At 38.8% G+C, this 21360-nt stretch overlaps 1 protein-coding gene across 2 annotated transcripts in view; it reads right to left on the reverse strand.

Moving 5' to 3' along the window:
• Positions 1-21360, reverse strand: part of RAPGEF5 (Rap guanine nucleotide exchange factor 5) — a 226731-nt gene that overhangs the window by 127819 nt on the left and 77552 nt on the right. For both annotated transcript variants that reach the window (XM_023250436.2, XM_023250437.2), the window contains exon 7: positions 12319-12367. In XM_023250436.2, the coding sequence (XP_023106204.2) occupies positions 12319-12367 (49 nt within the window). The remainder of the gene's footprint in view (positions 1-12318; positions 12368-21360) is intronic.

Genomic DNA, 21360 nt, shown 5'->3' on the forward strand with positions numbered 1-21360 from the left:
TCAGAAGGAAGGTGTGTATACCAGACTGTAGAACTTCTTAACTTTATAAAAACAGCATATGGCAAGGATTCTTCTTTTTAAGGAATATTTTTGGTTCATAAGAGAGATGATTTTAGCCATTAATACAGATTTCCTTTTAATTATCTAGTCATCTTCTTTAAATATTTCCTCAAATCTTCCAATATTTCATATTTTTAAAACATCTACAGATTGCTTTTATTTTGTGCCTTGAGGCGTATACACAGAAGCAATCACAGAATTATAAATTCTGAAAATGGATTATAGATCAATCCTCCTTCCCGCTCTCACCCGGGCACCCTTCAAATGTAAACCTTCATTCGTACACAGAGGATTGGTCAGCCACAGGGCTTTAAGCGGATGCGTGGCCTTTTAGGGCACTTGGTAATTAGCAAATCAGCCTCCCAGGCTGGCCTCCAGACACTGGGTGGCATATATCATATGTTCATCTGGGAAGCAGCTCCCACTCTCCAGACGCCTGAGAACAAAGGAGCTGGCAGGCTTCGGGGAGAAGGTGCCCAGTCAACAGTGGATTAAAGACACCCATTAGTTGCCTCAATCAGCTAATTAGCTCAACAAATGCAAAACCCAAATCATTAAAGAAAGTGGCCCTGATTGCGCTGCGGGCTTCTGATTTGGCGTCACCAACCCAGCAGAGTGGGAAGAGGGTAGTTCCACAGAAAACAAAACAACTGTCCACACTAGGGAACTGCAATGGGATGGGACTCAATTTTTTACAAAAGTCGAGCCCTGCCAGGAAGTTGCACTGACAAGGAAAGAGTACCAGGGAGACCTCTGTGTTTATGCTTTGAAATTTAAATCAATTTAAATATAAATTGCTCTCCTTTTCTGCCATTATGAGAAAGGAGTAAAATGTGGGTTTCAGATCTCTGGTGTGCAAATGGTCATTAACTTTCATTTGACCTTGGGTGTAGAACTAATATTGAATTTATGCACAGGGTACACTCATTATACTCATCTAGTTTCCTCACAGAAAATAATGCTCCCAGGAGCTGCAGTGCTAGGAGCCGTTTTCCGGCACTCAAATAGAAAACTTGATTCTTCCTTGAGAGCCTCTCTCCTGCCTTCCACCCATCTCTCTGCTCCAAACCTCAGGGAGGTTTGGCAACATTTATAAAACATAGGCACTAACAGGTAAAGATCTGAATGACATATAATCGTTGTCCTGGACCCCAGGAAACAACAGCCTGGTCTGTGAGCCCTCACATTTTGGGGGACAGGGGCCATCAGTGCTCCGTTAGTTCTCCTTCCCAGTATCTGATCTCTAAACCAGGGACAAGCGCCCATTCAGAGATAATTACCTTTGTCTATGGAGCCTTATAATAAGCATTACATATCGTCACTGAAGTGACCCACAGCACTTTGTTTTGAAAACGAAAACCTAGCATTCTGGGGCACACTCTGTTGTGGTTTTAATCATTCACCTCCTTGGCAAACCAGTTTCACTTACTATCCTAATGGACATGACCATGTTGAAGGATGAAAAAGAAAATCCACTTGCTTGCTTTCCTACATTCTAAACAATACTCGGGGTTCAAGGAGCCCAACCTCAATACTCCCAGATCTCTTGCTATTCAAGGAGAAATCAGGGCAAAGGGCTATTTTCTTTTATAGTACGCCATCGAATGGTTATTTATCATTTCGACTTAATAGCTCTAATTACAAAAGACAGTGTCACGGGATTTTTTTTTTTAAAGGCAATTTTCTTTGTATCCCAGTGGGAGAGTTAGAAAAATTTACAAAGCATCTGCTGCAAGCATTTTCAATCGGTCCTGGGTTTTACCAATGCTATTATTTTCTTGATTGCAAGAGTTTTACATTTTCAAAGATCCTTTAACTTTACACTGCATTGATAACTACCGTATTAAGATTCTTATTATGGTTTTATGTCTTTAAACAAAAAGGAATATATAACCTGTCAACCACTGAATTGATCTCTGATAACATCATGCACTAGTGGAGATGGGATGTGAACATACAAAACCTGTCAGCAAGCAGGGACAGAAGAACAGTGTCTGGAAATGTTAGAACAAGGAGTTATTATAGCACCAAAGGAGGAGAGAGATTTTACAAGCTTCAACAATCAGTATGGTGTTAGGCAAAGCACTCTCTTCCAGGGAAAACATCCTACATCATCAATCAATCAGGAAGACCACAATGTTGTGTTGACTATTTTAGGGGAAAACGCATACTGCTTCTTTCCTCTTGGTTGACAAATGCTGAACACCACATTCAGTGGGGTTACAAGACAGTCAGTGTAGGTCTGTGCTGACCACAAATGAGAGCGATGGTCACTGGCCGGCATAGCATCCAAGAGGTGGCAAAGAAGAAAAGGACAAAAAACCAAACCATGTGGAAATCTCCACTGTGAGAGAACAAGGTGCATCCTTAGAGGACAGGCTATGGAAAACTTAAGAAAACTTCAGCAGTTGAAACTATCAGTAAAAACTAAGAATATCTTAATTACTTAAAATATAGGCAACAGACTTCTGTCATTCTAGTCCTTTTTAGCTCAAACATTCATTATCAGAGCACTCAGAGATGAGATGAAAAAACAAGTAAGAGAAGATCACTAGAGATAGAAGGTTTCAATTTTCAACATAAAATATCACAGAAAACCAGAAAGGCAGAAAGAGTCTGACACAGCAAAAACTGTGTACTAGGATGTGAAGCGGTCTTTGCTGGTCCCTGACTTTATTATTAACGTCTACCCTAAAGTCCCATTTTATCGTACGTTCTCTTATATATGAGCTATGTGTTTATAAAAGGGAAAGGGTCAAGTTTCTTCTATTAAAAGAAGAAATCTGTCAACTAAAAATGCAAAGTGAAGATTTAGAGGACCATAAGAGTCAGAGCCATTCCATAGGTTTCATGGTTATTGTTTTTCTTCTAAATGTGCCAAAGGAAAAGCCTTATTCTCTACTGATAAAAAATAATCAATCTATTTCACTTCTCGTGACAAAGCAACAGGACTATCTGGTCTTTGTAATGCTTCGGCCCTGAAGGAGAATATGTCTTTTCAACTGTAGTAGACCTCAAACCTCACATCAGAGCTTCCTGTCAACATTTCATTTCCTCCAGTTTTACAGACATACTCTTAAGAAGGAGGCTTAAAACTGCTAAAATTTCCTACTAAGTATGGCTGATGACCAGTGATTGTTACTAACAGTAGATCTTCAAAGTTGGCAATTGAACCAGATTACCAGAGTGATAAAAAGACCTTCAACCCGTCTGACCTGATTACCTGACCCAGGGGTTGCCCGCTTGAATGCGTTCTGCGCAGAGTTCATTGCAAGGCGAGAATAATAGTAAGCAAGTTGTTGAAATCACACACCTATTCAAATGCCTAATTAAGCTTGAATATAGTATCCAAAGATGATAAAACAAACATGAGGATCCAAGAAGGCTAGGTGAGACAATTTAACTTCAATGTAAAACACTGGCTTCCCTTTCATTTAATTCTATTAAAGCCTATTAAAAATGTGTATTAAAAAGCTAAAATTAAACACAATAGAGTGTAGCTATTTTATCCTATTTTATGTTATATATATTTTACTCTCCCAAAGAAATCATACACTATCTCGGTACACAAATAACACCTCAACGTGAATCCCTGGTTGATTTATCCTGGAAAGAGACAATAAAAAATGCTATCTGCTACTTGGAAAGTGTATGAGCTTTTAATCGGGTCTTTTCCATTCCAGGAACAAACATGGAAAATGGGAATATCTTTTCACAAATCACATCTTTACTCTCATAATCCAGAAAATTACTAACGAGGAAGGGGGCATGGTGTAGCTGGAAAACCTAGAGACTGGTTGTTGAAAAACTTGGGTTTTTCTGACTGCATTCTGACTGCAGGCTTTCCAAGCCTAAGTGATCCCAAGCACATCATTTCCTCTCTAAACCTTGAGACTGAGATGCAACACAAACAATGCCTCCCGTGGCGAGCCCATGTTGTGCTTGCTTACCAGCCACTCCTGCTACTGCTGATTTTCTCTGAGGGGCCACATGTATCCTAGCCTCAGTCCATGTGTCTTGGGTGGAGGTGTCCTGACCTCTCCAGCCACCCCTGCCATGCTTCTCCTGCTCCAGAGACAGGCATGTCATTCTTCCAACAAGGTCCCCACCAGGACTTTGGTTGGGACTACCAGGAAAGACCTTCTCCCTTTCTGCAATTAACTCTATGGATCCTCTAAACCAATACATTCCCTTTGTGGTTTTCAGTCTGTTTTTTAGCACCTGCACCTAAGAGTCCCGAATAAAATATTTCCAAGGTTGTGACTCCGTTAAGGATAACTAAGGTCATTAATAAAAAGAGTATTTATTGCTAAATTAAATATTAGAGCTGAAAGGAATCTCTAAGGTTATCAGATTGTATGCCAATCTCTTCATGATACAAATTGCAATCACTTTGCTAAGGTCACAATGACAGTCAATGGCATAAACAGAGCCTAGAACTCCTTTCTTTCTTTTCCTAACTTTAATATCCTAGATACTTAGTTTTAAAGCACTTAACTAGTGATGGACTAAGTAGACAGAGTAAAATATAACAACTGCCAAGGAGATTTACCAATATGGTATTTCTGGCTTTCCAGAAATAGAAGCCCACCATGGCACAATTTCCTATGATCTAAAGATAATGAGAGCTAAAAGTGCTTTGGCTGTGGATTCCTAGAAAAGGGAAAAAACATATCTCCCAAGACTCTAATTAGCTAACATTAGCAGCAGAAGAAGCAATTGAACAAAAAGTGCAAGGATATCTGGGCTAATTCTTGTAAATCTCCTGAAGCCTTAAAATGCAATTCACGCTTGCTAAGGTTAGCATTTGGAGAAAACTGTTTAAAGGCACATCCTAATGCCCTTTTAGAAAATTACAACAAAATGGATTTTTTACTAAGCTAGAGTCTTGAATCATTTATATAATCTATTGATTGGCTGTTACTTTTATTTCTGTTTGTACAGTTTGCTGAAATCAAAAACTTTTGCTTTATACGAATTCTTGTTTTAATAGCCCTTGCCAATGAGACATAAATCTGGTATGACCACCTGAGCCCTAATTAACAGTTTTACTGCAAGACATAAGATATTAGGGTAATCAATTCCTTCTGTCATGCCCCAGATGTGTCAACTCTCATTTTAATATTTTTGTTAGATATATACCAACTTCTTTTTTCTTCTTCCTTAAAAAAAGAAACCCTCAAAATAGTTTTAGAAAACAACATCAAGCATACACAGAAAGTACCATTCTGCAGCTGGAACTCTATTTTAATTAAGGCTATGCTTAGTGTCTCTGCATTTTTTCACCTCCTAACTACACAGTAATAAGTTTTTCTTTTTCAAACAGTGAGTGATTCATTAATGGTTTTCATTTATGAAACATGTTGTAATTTAGTAACAGCAGGGGCCATATTTATCTTTGCTATTGTATCCTCGCATCTTACACTGTACCTGGCCTACAGTAGGTGTCAAATTAGAATCTGCAAAAGGCATGAATGAATGCAACACCTAGGACAGCCTCTCTTATATCTTGTCATTGTTATTTTTCATCTATAGTCAGTGCCAACTCAAGAAGTGAGAGTATAGAGTGAAACAGGTAAGTATCTCTACTACTTTCATATTTGGATTATTTGAATATTTTAATATACAACTTGTTGGTTATTTATGTCCCAAGACTGCTTACCAAATTTGTTTGAGGTGTACGAGAGAAACATCTTTGCTTTTCTCTAAAACAATCTCGTTCACTCATGTTACTTTTCTAGGCAAAAAATATTATATTCAGTTAAAGTCAGGGAAAAGGGCGCCTGGGTGGCTCAGTCGGTTAAATGTCTGACTCTTGACTTTGGCTCAGCTCATGATCTCATGTTCATGAGTTCGAGCCCTATATCAGACTCTGTGCTGATGGTGTGGAGCCTGCTTAGGATTCTGTTTCCTTATTTCTCTGCCCCTCTTCTGTTTGCACTCTTTGTCTCAAAAAATAAATAAATAAAAATAAACTTTAAAATAAAGTCAGGGATAAAATAAGAATGCCAACTACCAACGACATTAGTCAGCCTTATACTGGAGGACACCGGCTAATGAAATAGTACAAGACAACCCAAATGGGTTATTTGGACTGGTGAGATGGAGACAAACTAGTCATTATTGATAGGTGATGTATTTGCCCATATAGGAAATCCAAGATCATTTTAAAACAAGCTATTAGAATTCATTTGAGTTCAACACTTTTGCTAGACACAAAATCAAGGGTTCTCATGCAGCAAAAAATACCAATTATAAAAGACAACAAATATAGATGTGGATATCAACAAATTTATTCCAAAGTTTATATGGAGGGGAAAGACCCAGAATAGCCAACACAGTATTAAAGAAGGACAAAGTTGGATGACTGATGCTACATGATGTCAACACTTACTATACAGCTACGGTAATCAAGACAGTGGAGTATTGTCTAAATAATAGAGAAATAGATCAATGGAATAGAGCAAAGAGCCTAGAAATAGACCCCCACAAATCAGTATCTTTGACAAAGGAGCAGAGGAAATGTAACAGATAAAAGAGAGTCTTTTCAACAAGTGATGCTTGAACAACTAGACATTCGCATGCAAAAAAATGAACCCAGACACAGTCCTGACACCTTTCACAAAAATTAACTCAAGGGGCACCTGCGTGGCTCAGCTGGTTAAGCGTCCAACTCTTGGTTTCGGCTCTGGTCATGATCTCACAGTGCGGAGCCTGCTTAGGATTCTGGTTCTCTTCCCCTCCTCCACTCACACACATGCTCTCTAGCTCTCTCTCTCTCTCTCTCAAAGTAAATAAATAAACTTAAAAAAATTAACTCAAAATGGATCAAAGATCTAATAAAAAACGCAAAACTACAGAATTCCTAGAATGTGACATAGGAGAAAATTTAGACGACCTTGACTATGGTATGACCTTTTAGATACAACACCAAAGACATGATTCCATGAAACAAAGATAAGCTTGGCTTCACTGAAATTAAAAATATCTGCTCTTCAAAAGACAATGGAAAGAGAATGAGAAGACAAGCCACAGACTAGGAGAAAATATTTTCAAAACAGACATCTGAAAAAGAACTGTCCCTCAAAATATATAAAGAACTCTTGAAACTCAAAAAAAAAAAAAATCTCACTAAAAAGTGGGCCAAAGACCTTAACAGACACTTCACCAAAGGTATACAGATGGCAAATAAGCATGTAGAAAGCTGCTCCACATCTTGTGTCATCAGGAAAACACAAATTAAAACAACAACGAGTTGCCACCACACAACTATTAGCGTGGCCAAAGTCCAGAACACTGACAGCAACAAAATGCTGGTAAAGAACGGAGCAACGGTAACTCTCATGCATTCCTGGTGGGAATGCAAAGTGGCATTAGTCACTTTGGCAGGCAGCTTGGCGGTTTCTTATAAAACGAACCATATTCTTTCCACAGCATCCAGAAATTGTACTCCTTGATATTTACACAAAGAAGTTGAAAGTCTACATCTACACAGAAACCTGCTCAGTGATGTTTATAACAGCTTTATTTATAATTGCCCAAACTAGGAAGCAACCAAGATGCCCTTCAATAGATGAACGCATAAGTAAACTGTGGAAGACAGAGACAATGGAATATTACTGAGTGCTAAAAAGAAATTAGCTATCAAGCCATGAAAAGTCATGAAGCAATGTTAAATGCGAATTACTAACTAGGCAAAAGGAGCCAATCTGAAAAGGCTGCATACTCTATGAATACAACTGTATGACATTCTGGCAAAGGCAAGACTATGAAAACAGTAAAAGAGGAGTAGTGGCCAGGGTTTGGGAGAAAGAAAGAAATAGGTGAAACACAGAGGATCCTTAGGGTAGTGAAACTATTTTGTATGATACTGTAATGGTAGATATGTATCATTATACCTTTGCCCAAACCCATAAAATGTACAATAGAGACTGAACCCTAATGCAAACTAGAGACTTTGGGTAGTAATAATGTATCAGTGTAGGTTCACCGATTGTAACAAATGCACCACTCTGAGATACTGATAGTAGGGGAGGCTGTGTATCGGTAGGGGTAGAGCTCCCATATAGCTCTGTGTCCTTTCTGCTCAATTTTTCTATGAACCCAAAACTTCTCTAAAAAGTACAGCTTTTAAAACACAAGTGTCATGAAAGATAAAGACTTGAGAAACCATCATAGAAGAGAATTGAAAGAGAGATACAGAGAGAAACAGTTCGTTTACAATAGTAACCAAAATCACAAGGTAACTAAAAATACAAACAAAATGTGCATGGCCGGCCTTTATGGAGAAATTTTTTTTAGCAGGATTGAAAATTTGAAAAAATGAAAAAAGATATCCTAAGTTCTTGAATGGAAACACTTCTTTCCAAAGTGCCAAATGTATCTAATGATCTATAAATGTGATATACTTTAAAATATTCCTGTATCAGATTTCACGGAACCTGGCCAAATAAAACTATGAGAACAAGAAAGGTAAGAAGAGATTCGCCTTATCCCCACCCTGGAAAAAGTCTTATTATAAAGCTTTGATAACTGAAACAATATATATGAATTTCATATATGATGGAGTTGGCATCATACCCAATGGATGCTACTGGGGTGACTGACTTAGCATAAAGAAAACAGAAAACTTGATTTCTACCAGACATCATATACAAAAAAAATTCCAGAGGACTTAAAGTCCTGAATGTGAAAAACCAAACTTTAACACTGTCTACACCTAGCTATCAGCCTAGCTATTCCATTTTTAGTAATTTATTATGAGAAAATAATTAGAAAAGGGAAAAATGATACAAGTCTAAGAATCTATCCTTAGGTCCTTCTACTGTTATTTAGGACAGGGAGAAAAACCCTAAATATACAACCAAGAATTAGTTAAATGAATTTTATAGTATATATAGCTAATGAAGCTAAAGATGTAGATTCATATTATTGACATGCAAATGAATCCTGTACAAAGTAGATTATATATAGCTACAGTAATCAAGCCTGGTGGATACCAACAGAATCTGTTCAATGGAGAAGAACAGATAACCTGGAAATATATCCACACAAAGGCGTAAAAGCAATTCAATTTAAGAAAGATGGTCTCTTCAACAAGTGGTGATGGGGTAATTGGACATTAATAAGCCAAAAAAAACAAAAAACAACAACAAAAAAAACGACAAAAACAAAAACAAACAAACAAACAAAAAACCAAACCAAAACAAAAACCCTCCGACCTAAGTCTTACATCTTACACAAAAACTAAAAAATTAGCTATTAGGGAAATGCAAAAAGTGAGATATCACTTCCTGCCTATTAGAATGGTTAAAATAAAAACCAGTGACAATACCAAATTCTGACAAGGATGTGGAGAAGCTGGATCACTTATACACTGCTAGCAAGAACGTAAAATGGTATAGCTGCTCTGAAAAACAGCTTGGTAGTTTCTTAAAAAACTAAACATGCAACTACCCAACAACCAAGCGACCGTACTCATCGGCATTTGTTCCAGAGAAATGAAGACGTAGGTTCACATAAAAACCTATTCATGAATGTTTGCAGATGCAGTTTAATTGATAATAGTCCCACACTGCAAACGACCCAGATGTCCTTCAATGGGTGAATGGTAAACATACTGACATACACTCCTATGGTGGAATACTCTACAGCAATAAAAAGTAATGAACTACTGATGTACAGCAACCTGAATGAATCTCCAGAGAATTATGGCAAGTGAAAAGAGATATTTCCAAATGGTTATATACTGTATGATTCATTTATATAATGTTTTTGAAGGGACAAAACCTATACAAATAGAGAACAGATTAATAATTGCCATGGGTTAAGGGGGTAGAAAGGGTAGGAGGAAAGTCAGTGTAGCTACCCAAGAGCAACAAGAGGGATCCTTGTAGTGATGGAAGAAATATTCTGTATCAGAGTCAATATCCTGGTTGTGATCTTGTTCTATAGTTTTGCCAAATATTATTGTTAGGTGAAACTGGGAAAAGGAAATGTGGAGTCTCTGTATTATTTCTTACAGCTGCATATGAACATATAATTACCTCAAAAAAAAAAGAATGCAGATAAAATGATCCCAATTTTATCAAACCTGCATATTAATATATAATAATATAGTATCTACATACTAATACAGAAACATCTGGAAACATATACAAGAAAAGTAACAGTGGTTATCTCTGCTGGTGAGATAATGAGTGATTTTTCACTTTATTCATACACTCATTTATTAGCCAAGTTTTTTCAATGAGCATGCTATACTATAATAGTAAGAAAAAGATAATCAAAACTATTTTTATTATGAAAAGAAATAATGTATGCTCATTACATATAGTTTTTTGCAATGAATACTGTATCAATTCTTTAAAATATCATTTTACAAGCTGTTTAAACATTCCATTGTACTGCTCAATTTTCTTATTTCTTTATTATGAGGACTTAGGGATTGTTTGTAATTTCTTACTTTTGTAAAAAAATGCAATGGATTCCTTCTGCCTGAATCTTCACATGCATCGTCCCCAACATTTGTGCACGTGTGAAAGACCATTTCACTGTCCTGAGAGGTTGCCCAAGTTGTGTTCACACTCCAAGCTCCACACATCAATTAAGTAAGCAAAACAGGTCCAACTTCATACAGCCACATCAAGGAATAATAAAAATAACTTCACACCAAAACTTTTATTTTGTACAATCTAACCTATAGAGGTCTTGCTTACTTCTCTTCACCTCCAGAAAATCAAACTTCTTAGCTGGACATCCAAAACTTACCTCTTTTCTCCTTGTTCACCTGGCTCCAGCCACTCACACCTCTTTACTGTTCCCCAAACACATTTTGCACCCCTGTGCCCAAAGGCACTTGTTCCGATGGCCACATGCCCCACCCCTTCACTGCCTTCAGGTCTTGCTCAAATGCCCCCTACCAGAGGCCTTCCCATCGCACTTTGTGCAAATTAGCAACCCCTCTTCTCCAGCCTCCCTATCTAGAGTTATTTTTTTTCTCCAGCCACGACACCCTGGAAGTTAATTATTTCCCTTAACTTTTTCTGAAACTTGAAAAAAAAAAATTGCCAACACTGCCATTCCAACTCAAACAGACTGTAAGTTTTGTCTTCTTATGATGCCAGGAAACAAGAACAGCTCTAGCACATTAATTTCTAGGCCCTCCCTCCCAAAACCTTTATATTGATGTCTTTTCTCCATCTTGGTCTCCACCTATGCAAATAGCCAAGTTCGGATGCCGGCACTTAGGAGCCCTATTCAGGCTGTACTTTCTGTTCACTATCCTGGGGGGTCAAGATCACTGTTCTTTGCATCCTTCTCTCTACCTTTATAGCATGCAGTCTCTGTGTCCTCCACATCAGCCAAATCAGCAAAGAAAATGGTATAAATATAATAAGCTCACTCATACTAAGGTGCGTTTGATTCAAAAGCTAACTGTGAGAAAAGCAAATTCCTAGAGTTTCTTTTTTTTCCTCCTCAGAGTTTCTAATTGGAAAAAGAAAGATGTAAAATGGATGGTTTGTGTTCTCGCAATATTTCTGTTCCATTTATTTATTCATTTTTTTTTCATAGTCTTTCTGTCTGCAAAGTCCTATTCCAGTTTACCGTGACCCAAGAAGCATCTCCCTTCTGTTTGTTTGTCATGCTATTCAGCATTGATCTCCTCCCTCTGAACAGCAAAGGATGCCTCCTTCTGACAATCCTCTTAAGTGTTTTTCTACTTCAGCGAGTCTCCATCTCATATTGAATTTCAGCGGAGTATGGCTTTCTCCCTTTCAAAATGTATTTGAAAGCTCCCTTTTCCTCTCCACATATCGCTTCCACATCATATCCTACAGGTATTAGGGATCAGATCCACTCAATTAGTCTTACATGAAATGCTTGCTTTTAAACGGCATTACACAAATCTTTTTAGAAGAAACTACTTTGAGATGAAAAACATACCCTTAAACAGAGACCACCTTTATGTTAGTTTACTCTGTCATTATGGTAGGTAAATACAATGTGATTTGCTTTCTTGGGTTGTGTACTTACACTTTTTTCATAGTTGCAATGGACTACAAACATTTATTTTTAATTTCATTTTTCCTTGAAATATGAAATAAAACAAGGCAGTAAAATTTTAAAGAACGACATATAGTAGCTTATGCTGTTTCAATGGGAGAGTATATAATTTTGAAAACAAATAGTGATACTTTTTTGCATTCTGCATCAAAACTTCCTGAGATTAGCTCAGCCCCAGGAAGGACTACTCACCAGACTTCCTCGCTTTCAAAGCAATCACAGCTGCAAGCTCTCTCTGCACCTGATATTAGGGGGGTAAAAAATCAAATTAGGACAAGAAAAATGAAGCTATCAAAAGCAGTACTTTGTGTTTGGGTATGCACCAAAATTAAGAGTTATTGCAATTAAAGTTATGTTTGCTGTCACTTTTTTGGCTTTTGTTTGTTTTTAGTAGGATGGAAAAACCTCTGCAAAGGAATTTTAGGTCAAAAATCTCAAAGAATCATATTGACTTAAAATAAATTACACAGTTGCCAGAATGTATACATTGTAAAACATTGGCATTTTTGCTATGATGAAGGGAAGAGCCTCAAAACTGTAATTATATAACATTCAGAAATAATTCAAATAACAAATTATTAAAACACGCAAGATACCTTGGTGAAGATACTAAATACTATTTATCCCTCAAAGATTCTAGCTTACACAGAAATTCTAGAAACGTTAAAATAGATGATCCTGGTGTAATTGGATCTCTACTCAAACACAATCAATGTTCACTTCAAGTCTGACAGGTTTACAGCAACCATTTTGGAAAATATGCCACATAAAAGTAAGTGCCATTGACTCAGTGAAATGGAAATAGACAAAATGAACTTTAATAAGTGCCTTCAACCCCACTGATTTGTCCAGATTTTTGGTTGCTCACTGTCTCTCTCCACCACCCCACACTTAGAATGCTTAAGTCCTTTCCTAAAAGCATTCTCAAAGAGGAACATAAAACCAAAAACGATAACCACAGTTACTTTTGGGGCACCTGGGTGTCTCGGTCAGTTGGGTGTCCGACTTTGGCTCAGGTCATGATATCATGGTTTGTGGGTTCAGCCCGACGTTGGGTTCTCTGCTCCTGGAGCAGAGCCCATTTCAGATCCTCTGTCCCCCCCTCCCCCGCCCGTCCCCCATTTGTTCCCTCTCAAAAAATAAACATTAAAACAAAAATAACCATAGTCACTTTTTTTAAAAAAAATTTTAATGTTTTTCTTTCTTTTTGAGAGACAGAGCACGAGTGAGGGAGGGGCAGAGAGAGAGGGAGACACAGAATCTGAAGCAGGCTCCAGGCTCTGAGCTGTCAGCACAGAGACCGATGCGGGGATCGAACTCACAGACTGTGAAATCATGACCTGGCTGAAGTCAGACACTTATCTTACTGAGCCACTAAGAACCCCAACCATAGTCACTTTCAAAAATAACATTTTCACTTTAACTTCACTTCACTTCACATAACACTTTCTTTTTTAAAAAAAAATTTTTTTTTTCAACGTTTATTTATTTTTGGGACAGAGAGAGACAGAGCATGAATGGGGGAGGGGCAGAGAGAGAGGGAGACACAGAATCGGAAACAGGCTCCAGACTCTGAGCCATCAGCCCAGAGCCTGACGCGGGGCTCGAACTCACCGACCGCGAGATCGTGACCTGGCTGAAGTCGGACGCTTAACCAACTGCGCCACCCAGGCGCCCCTCACATAACACTTTCAAAAATACCCCCCCCCCAAAAAAAGATACCATGAAGATAATCTTTGGGATATCTATGTTTAGCAGCAACAAAAATTCCATAATGAGCAAGCTCATTCCTCTCTAGGATTAAGCTTAGAAGTGTATGTGCATTCATGTGTTTGGAAGTGCTGGTGAGTTTGGAATGTCCTGCAGCTTAATACATTACACTAATGACATTTTATAGGGAGAACTCACAAGTTCAAGGTTACAGAAGATTTGCTATTAAAATTGATCTAATATGTATTCATTTATTTGAAGGCGAAAGTAGATATATACGCTATACTCTGGGACTCCACTGTGAACTGCTTTCACGATGGCTAGGCATCACCACGCGAGGAAGGCAGCTTCCTTCACTACTGCTTTCCCGCTGTGTTTTCCCTGTCTGGCTAGTACACGGGCCATGCAAAAAGGGTATATTCTTGATTTAGCCCCTTCTATGATACCTTAAGACTCTCTCTGGAACATTATTCAGTAATGAGAAGACCATCAGTCCCTCTCCAACCATGCGATGTCAGCTCTGAAAATGCTCATAGTAGGAAAATTTGCGGTTGAAAAATGTAGGGGAACGGGCACCTGGGTAGGTCAGTTGGTTAAGTGTCTGACTCTTGATTTTGGCTCAGGTCATGATCTCGTGCAATTCATGGGTTTGAGCTCTGTGTTGGGCTCTGAACTGGCAGTGCAGAACCTGCTTGGGATTCTCTCTCTCCCTCTCTCTCTACCCCTCCCCTGCTTGCACATGCTCTCGTTCTCTCTCTTTCTCATGACATAAACAACAAACTTAAAAAAGAAAAAAAAAAAAAAAAAAGAACTTCAGGAGAAAAAGAGGGCCAAGGGGAAAAAGGATACATGACCACCAAAAATCCTTTACAAATACTTGCGTGGGTAGTCAAATAAAAACAGTCACAAATGAAAACATCATTTATTGCATCCTTTACATATTTGAAGTTGTTTATAAGTTTTATTGTAATATGACCCTCTCTATTCAGGATTTTCCTCTCTCACAGTGTCACAAATTCTCAGGGGTGGGGGCAAAGATGCAGACAATAAACTGGGATCTTGTCAATGGCTTCCTGATTTTACAACCTCCCAGGGAAGATCCCATCGTGGCTCAGGGACAGGAAGTCAGTTTTCCACACCTGAAATTCACAGATATTCAGTTTTTCTTTCTCTAATTAGAAATAAATCTCAAAATATAAAGAGCTCAAAAAAAGAAGGGATTAGATTCCCAACTTCCTATGGTATCTCATCTTTTCAAAGATTTGGTGGGGCAAGAAAGGGAGGAACAGGGTACATAAGAAACTGACACAACACTTTGGCAGGGCTGGAAGAGAGGAGAGAGGCCAGTGAGAGAGACAAGAATTTCACAGGTGAATGGAGAAGAAATCTGAGTTAAAAAAAAAATTTTTTTTTAAGTAAATGAGATTACTCTATAGAACTACACTAAATCCCCTGAATGTCTGCCATCAGGGAGGATGTAAGAGTGTTTTATGCGGAGTGGGGTGTGTAATAGCTTCCCTGTTTCTGCTCCAGGATGGAGGTTTAAAAAACCCAAGGGTAGGTTATTCTTCCTACAAAACAAAAAGGACAAAGTGCTGATCAAGCAAAAACACAAACTAGCTAAGATCTTATTGCAGCTTCCTGTAGCATCTTAACAGAACCTTTTTTTTTAAAGCACACTGGCATGTATTTAATCATTTTCAAATGAATGACTAATTCCTATCTTCTGCATGGAAGTTCTACTGAGGCAGGGACCTGTTTGTCTTTTTATGGTAGCAAGAATCAGCAATCATTCATTGACCCACAGGAGGTGGATGCATAAGTAATCTTTAACAACAAAAACAAAAAAAAAAACAAAAAAAAACCCAAAAAAACCCCAAAAACCTAGAAAGGACCTAGGGGAGAGAAAATGCAAAGAGAAGACATTCCCCACTAATAAGCTACTCCCAGCAGGAATTTTCAGAAAAGAGTATGAGCCGGACTCGGAGCCTCCTATGCAAATATTATTGTATTGAAAACTAAAACTTTGAGAAACTGCAGAAACAGAAACTAGAATTTTATTTAAGTACTAACAAAGGACTGGTTGGCCCTGAACAAGCAATCCTATGTTCCAGCACCAGTCTAGGCTTCAGATGGCTAGGATCCTAGCCCACATTTGGACAACTTCCTGAGAGATCCTGAGCAAAAGCCATCCTGCTCATATTATAGCATCCAGCTATAATATGCTCCCGAATTCCTGACATTCAGGAACTGGCTTTTTGTGGGTTTTTTAATAATGTTTTTTTATTTATGTTTGAGAGAGAGAGAGAGAGAGAGAGAGAGAGACAGACAGACAGACAGACAGGAGTAGGGCAGAGGGAGGGAGACAGGGGACAGAGAATCTCAAGCAGGCTCCATGATGTCAGCATAGAGACCAACACTGGGCTCAAACACACAAACTGTGAGATCATGACCTGAGCTGGAATCGAGAGTTGGGCGCTTAATCAGGCACCCCCAAGAACTATTTGAGATAATAAATGTATAGTTTTAAATCACTAAATTTTGAGGCAGTTTGTTATACCCAGGAGTCTTTTACAAGAAAAAGGTTATTTTTTTAATTTATCTACTTGTGTTGTTAGTTAACCTTAGTTTCTCTCACTGTGACTACAATGAACCCTCTTCCTATATCAGGCTCAAGAAATACACTTGCAGGGGCACCTGGGTGGCTCAGTCAGTGGAGCGTCAGACTCTTGATTTTGACTCAGTTCGTGATCTTACAGTTGGTGAGCTCGAGCCCTGCATCAGGCTCTGTGTGACAGCACGGAGTAGCTTGGGACTCTCTCTCTCCCTCTCTGCTCCTCCCCTGTTCATGCTCTCTCTCTCTCTCTCCCAAAGTAAATAAATACAAACATAAACATCAAAAAAATACAGATACACATGCAGAGCCAAGAGCCACATTCTGATACACGTCATTGTTTCTATTTAATGTGGGCACTAAACCACTGCCCAGGCAGTAGATAGAAGTGGACAAATACTACCTTGGCCTTGTCTATCGTAATGCTTCCCCACTATGACCTGAAGCCCTTGTGGCGAGATGTACTTCAGAATTGAAACCTTTATACATGTCAGAAAGGGATCCTATCTATGTCACATCCTCAGCGAGGTCCGGGGTGGCAACATGTAATCAGAAATCAGACGCACGGATATATATCTGCAATGAAATGCATCATTATTCAGACCAAATGAGGCAACGGAAGATTAGAAAAAGCCTCAGGATGTTCGGTGCAGTTTAGACTTTGTCACCCAGTTATGAGAAACTTGTTTTTCAGAGCTTTTATATTTCAGAACTGAGTAATAGATGATACACCTCTACGAACTGTACACTCAAAGGTTCCCTCCCTCATTTTTTCCGTCAGGTTTTCTCTTGTCAAACAGCTATGGAGTCACTGCTTTATTAAGAAATGCTTTCTTTAACTAGCTTGGCTTTTCATCGATCTACTTCAGCAGTTCCCAACCCTGACTGCATACTAGAATCACCCGGGGAGCTTTAAAGAAAAACTACTGATACTGAGCCCCAGCTGAGTCAGAATCTCTTGGGGAGAGTCCAGGCATCAGTACTTGCTGCTAGTGTTGTTTCAAAGGTCCCTAGTGATTCCAGGCTGTTTCCGAGGCTGAGAATCACTATTCAGTAAGGTATCTCAGTTTTCCCAAGACTCAACCTTTTAATCTTATAGTCATTTCAACTGGCAGTCCATCTTTCCTTTTTATGTTATTCTCCTCTAATATAATTCCACTGTAAAGGAACATGGCCTTTCCTGTATTTTAGGTATAGAACCATGCTGTAATCCAATCAAATGATAAAATTCTGTTACTACGTCAGCAGTTTCACAGACACAAACTACTCAAGTACACGGAAAACTGCAGGGACACTTTTTAAAAACCTTAAACTTTAATTAAAATATAGTTTACTCAATACACAAGAGCACTAAATAATTCAAAATTCATCTGTAGCTTAGGGTCTATTTGCTCTTGTGAATATCTACATCAAAGGTAATTAAGGGACCACGATATCTCAAAACTTTCCCTCTCCCCTTGTTACTCATCAGAAACATGTTGCAACATTTTAAATGTTTATTTATTTTGAGAGACAGCATGTGCACACATGAACAGGGGAGGGGCAGAGCGAGAGCAAGAGCGAGAGCGAGAGTGAGAGAGAGAATGAATCCCAAGCAGCCTTTATGCTGTCAGCACAGAACCCAACATGGAGCTCGAGCTCACATGAACCACAAGATCACAACCAGAGCTGAGAGTCTGTTGCTTAACTGCATGATCACACAACCCGGGTACCCAAGCACTGTTTTAAAGGTCTTCAATAACCAGCATGGCTGGTCACAAAATAGTCCTGAAATTCAACAAGAATTTGTCTTCTTTTCTCCTTTACACTTTAACAGTGCCTTCAGCCCCCAAATCCAAAGGAAGCTATTTTTGCAACAATGCCAAGACTCAAGAAGCAACAGAAAGTGTCAAATGCAAACTCTGAGTGCCAGGGAGCATCTCTGGGAGAGGTTAACTGAGAAGACATGGAGGAAGAGACCCTTGAAAACCAAGCTGGATAGAACGAAGCTCATTGTGAAAAGACAGATCAACTGTGGCAAAGGTCTTAGCAAAGCAGAGGGTTGTCCTTACAAACTAACTTTGAATAAATCACCAATTCAAAGACTTCCTAAAGGTTTTTAGTAAATCTATTAATTTTAGAAACACTTAAATTTTTATACCATGATAGAAATGTTTTTAAAAGAGGGGAGCCGGGGTGGCTCAGTCGGTTAAGCCTCCCACTTCAACTCAGGTCATGATCTCACGGTTTGTGAGTTCAAGCCCCGCAATGGGCTCTGTGCTGACAGCTCAGAGCCTGGAGCCTGCTTCGGATTCTGTGTCTCCCTCCCTCTCTGCCCTCCCCTGCTCGTGCTCTGTCTCTCTGTCTCTCTCCCTCAAACATACATAAAAACATTTAAAAACACAGAAACCATTTTCTCAATTTCCTAAATTAAATGTAAGAAGAAACAGTATCCAATTTTCTCCCCTGTCATATTCCCAATTATACTCACTTTTAAACCACTATAAAATCTTTTTTTTTTAATTTTTTTTCAACGTTTTTTATTTATTTTTGGGACAGAGAGAGACAGAGCATGAACAGGGGAGGGGCAGAGAGAGAGGGAGACACAGAATCGGAAACAGGCTCCAGGCTCTGAGCCATCAGCCCAGAGCCCGACGCGGGGCTCGAACTCACGGACCGCGAGATCGTGACCTGGCTGAAGTTGGACGCTCAACCGACTGCGCCACCCAGGCGCCCAAACCACTATAAAATCTTAAGCTAGTAAGGACGTTAAGGACTCCAGAAAAAAACACATAAATATGCTTCTTGAAGTAATTAACACACTTTTAGATAAGATACAAACTGAGCACTGATGGCTGGCTAGACTTTTGTCCTATGAAGGAACTCCCCAAAACTAAGTTACAATTTTCTTTGTTCTTTCCTCAGAGGACTGTTTTCCTATTTCCAAATTCATTATTTTGTTCTGAAGAGCTAATATTGCCACAAGCCTGACATAAGGATAATCTTGTGATTACCTGTTATTAGAAAACCAATAATTAGAAACCAATAATTAGAAAATTAAGAAGGTTATTTATACATCTGTCTAGACACTACTCCTCTCCACCTAATAGTTTATTTACAAATAGTTGTTTTCCTGGTCATTTTTGTCACTGTATCAAAGATGTATTTGTTAAGCATGCTGGCATGATAAAATATGCTTACTCATCTATTTCAAGTCCATTAGGGATATTTAAAAAATCTTTTATACACAATTTTATGTTGAACATACACAGATATGCCTATTTATTTTATTATAACTTAGACAACAACCGACCATTCAACAATTCAAGAGACTAATATGTATGGAGAAGGGGCCGGAAAACAACAAGATGCACTGGAATCAAGTCCTTCACTTAGGTTTTTAAGTCTGTTATTTAAGTCTGCTACATGTGCATACATCTGCTTTCACAGAGGTTCACATTAAAAAGATCTGGCAATTTTTAGATGATCACAAGCATGGTGTAAATTAACAACGGAAATGAGGTTACTCAGAATGAGTAACAATGTTTTTAGGAACATTACAAGAAGGATAACATTCAGGCCACCAAACAAACAAACAAACAAACAAACAAAAACCAAAACCCAGATCTGATAGAATCCAGAAAGACCAACATCTGGAATGTATTCGGTGTGGAGTATCATCAGTTTAGGTTCATGAGGAGTAGACAGTGTCCACAGGAGGATAACTGGGGCATAGCCACCTCCTTGCAGCTAAATGTGCGAATGCTGCACCCTTTATTCCCCTGGTCCTCTCTGCAGGATTTGACGCTGTTTCCTATTCTCTTCATGACACCACATACTCTAAGGTTTTTCTCTTTCCTCTCTGACTGCGATTTCTCTTCTCTCAAGGCTCTCCTTTTCTTCTACCTTTACATGTTGATGATCCTTCACGATCTGTCCTTATCCCTCTAGATCCTTCCTTTCTGTTCATTCTCCATAGGCAATCTCATTTACTCACAGTGCTTCAATTCGATCTGCGTCTCTAGGGCCTTACAGGCCCATATCCATTCACCTCCTAGACCTACATATCCCACGAGTAGCTCAAACTCAACATTTCTAAATATGAAGTCACTTTCTTACCACTTTTTCCTATAAAATTTTCTATAAAACTGCTCTATGTCCCATACACCAAATCAGTGAATGGTACCACCATGCCCCCGGGGCCTCAAACCAAAAAGTAAGGTGTCCCTGACTTAGCTCAGCCCACCATGCTTTTCCATTCAGTTAATCCCTAATTTATCTCTCTTGAAACCCCATCATTTTTTACAGCAAGACTAATCATCTTACAATATAAATTTTACATTACATCTCTTGCTAAAACAAATTCTTCAAATACTTTCCCACGACACCATGACAGAGTCCACTGTCTAATATGGAATATGTAGTAGTCTTCTGATCTAGTCCTCAGTATTATCTCTGTCTCCATGCCTCCTCTCAAAATCTATATTTGAAAAAAAGAAAATGCTCTGGACCTAGTACAACAGAACTTTTGCAATTCTCTGAAAGGGCCATGCTCTTCCTCCAATCTGGGCCTGTGCCTTTTCAGATGCTCTCTGTCTGGAATGCCTCTCCAACTCCACACTTTGTATGACCATGACTTTCTTGTCCTTCAGGTCCCATCTTTGGTACTGTCTTCTCTTGAGGGCTACCCACCTCCCCCAGTGGCACCAAGTCCTCCCTGCCTATACTCTAGTAACATTTACCTCAATTCTAGCACTATCACAGGCTAGTGAACTGGGGGTCCCCAACAGTTTATTACGAGCCCCCTGAAATGAACTCCTCTGCTCATCATTCTGAAGCTGGCTCTTGGTACCACCCCTAGTACATATGTTTGTGATCAAGAATAGAAACGAAGTGTTTGTAGTTGCTTCAGAGAAGAGAAGACTTAGGTG

This window comes from Felis catus, chromosome A2 (genome assembly GCF_018350175.1).
Source record: "Felis catus isolate Fca126 chromosome A2, F.catus_Fca126_mat1.0, whole genome shotgun sequence".
In the NCBI taxonomy this organism is placed as follows: Eukaryota; Metazoa; Chordata; class Mammalia; order Carnivora; family Felidae; genus Felis; species Felis catus.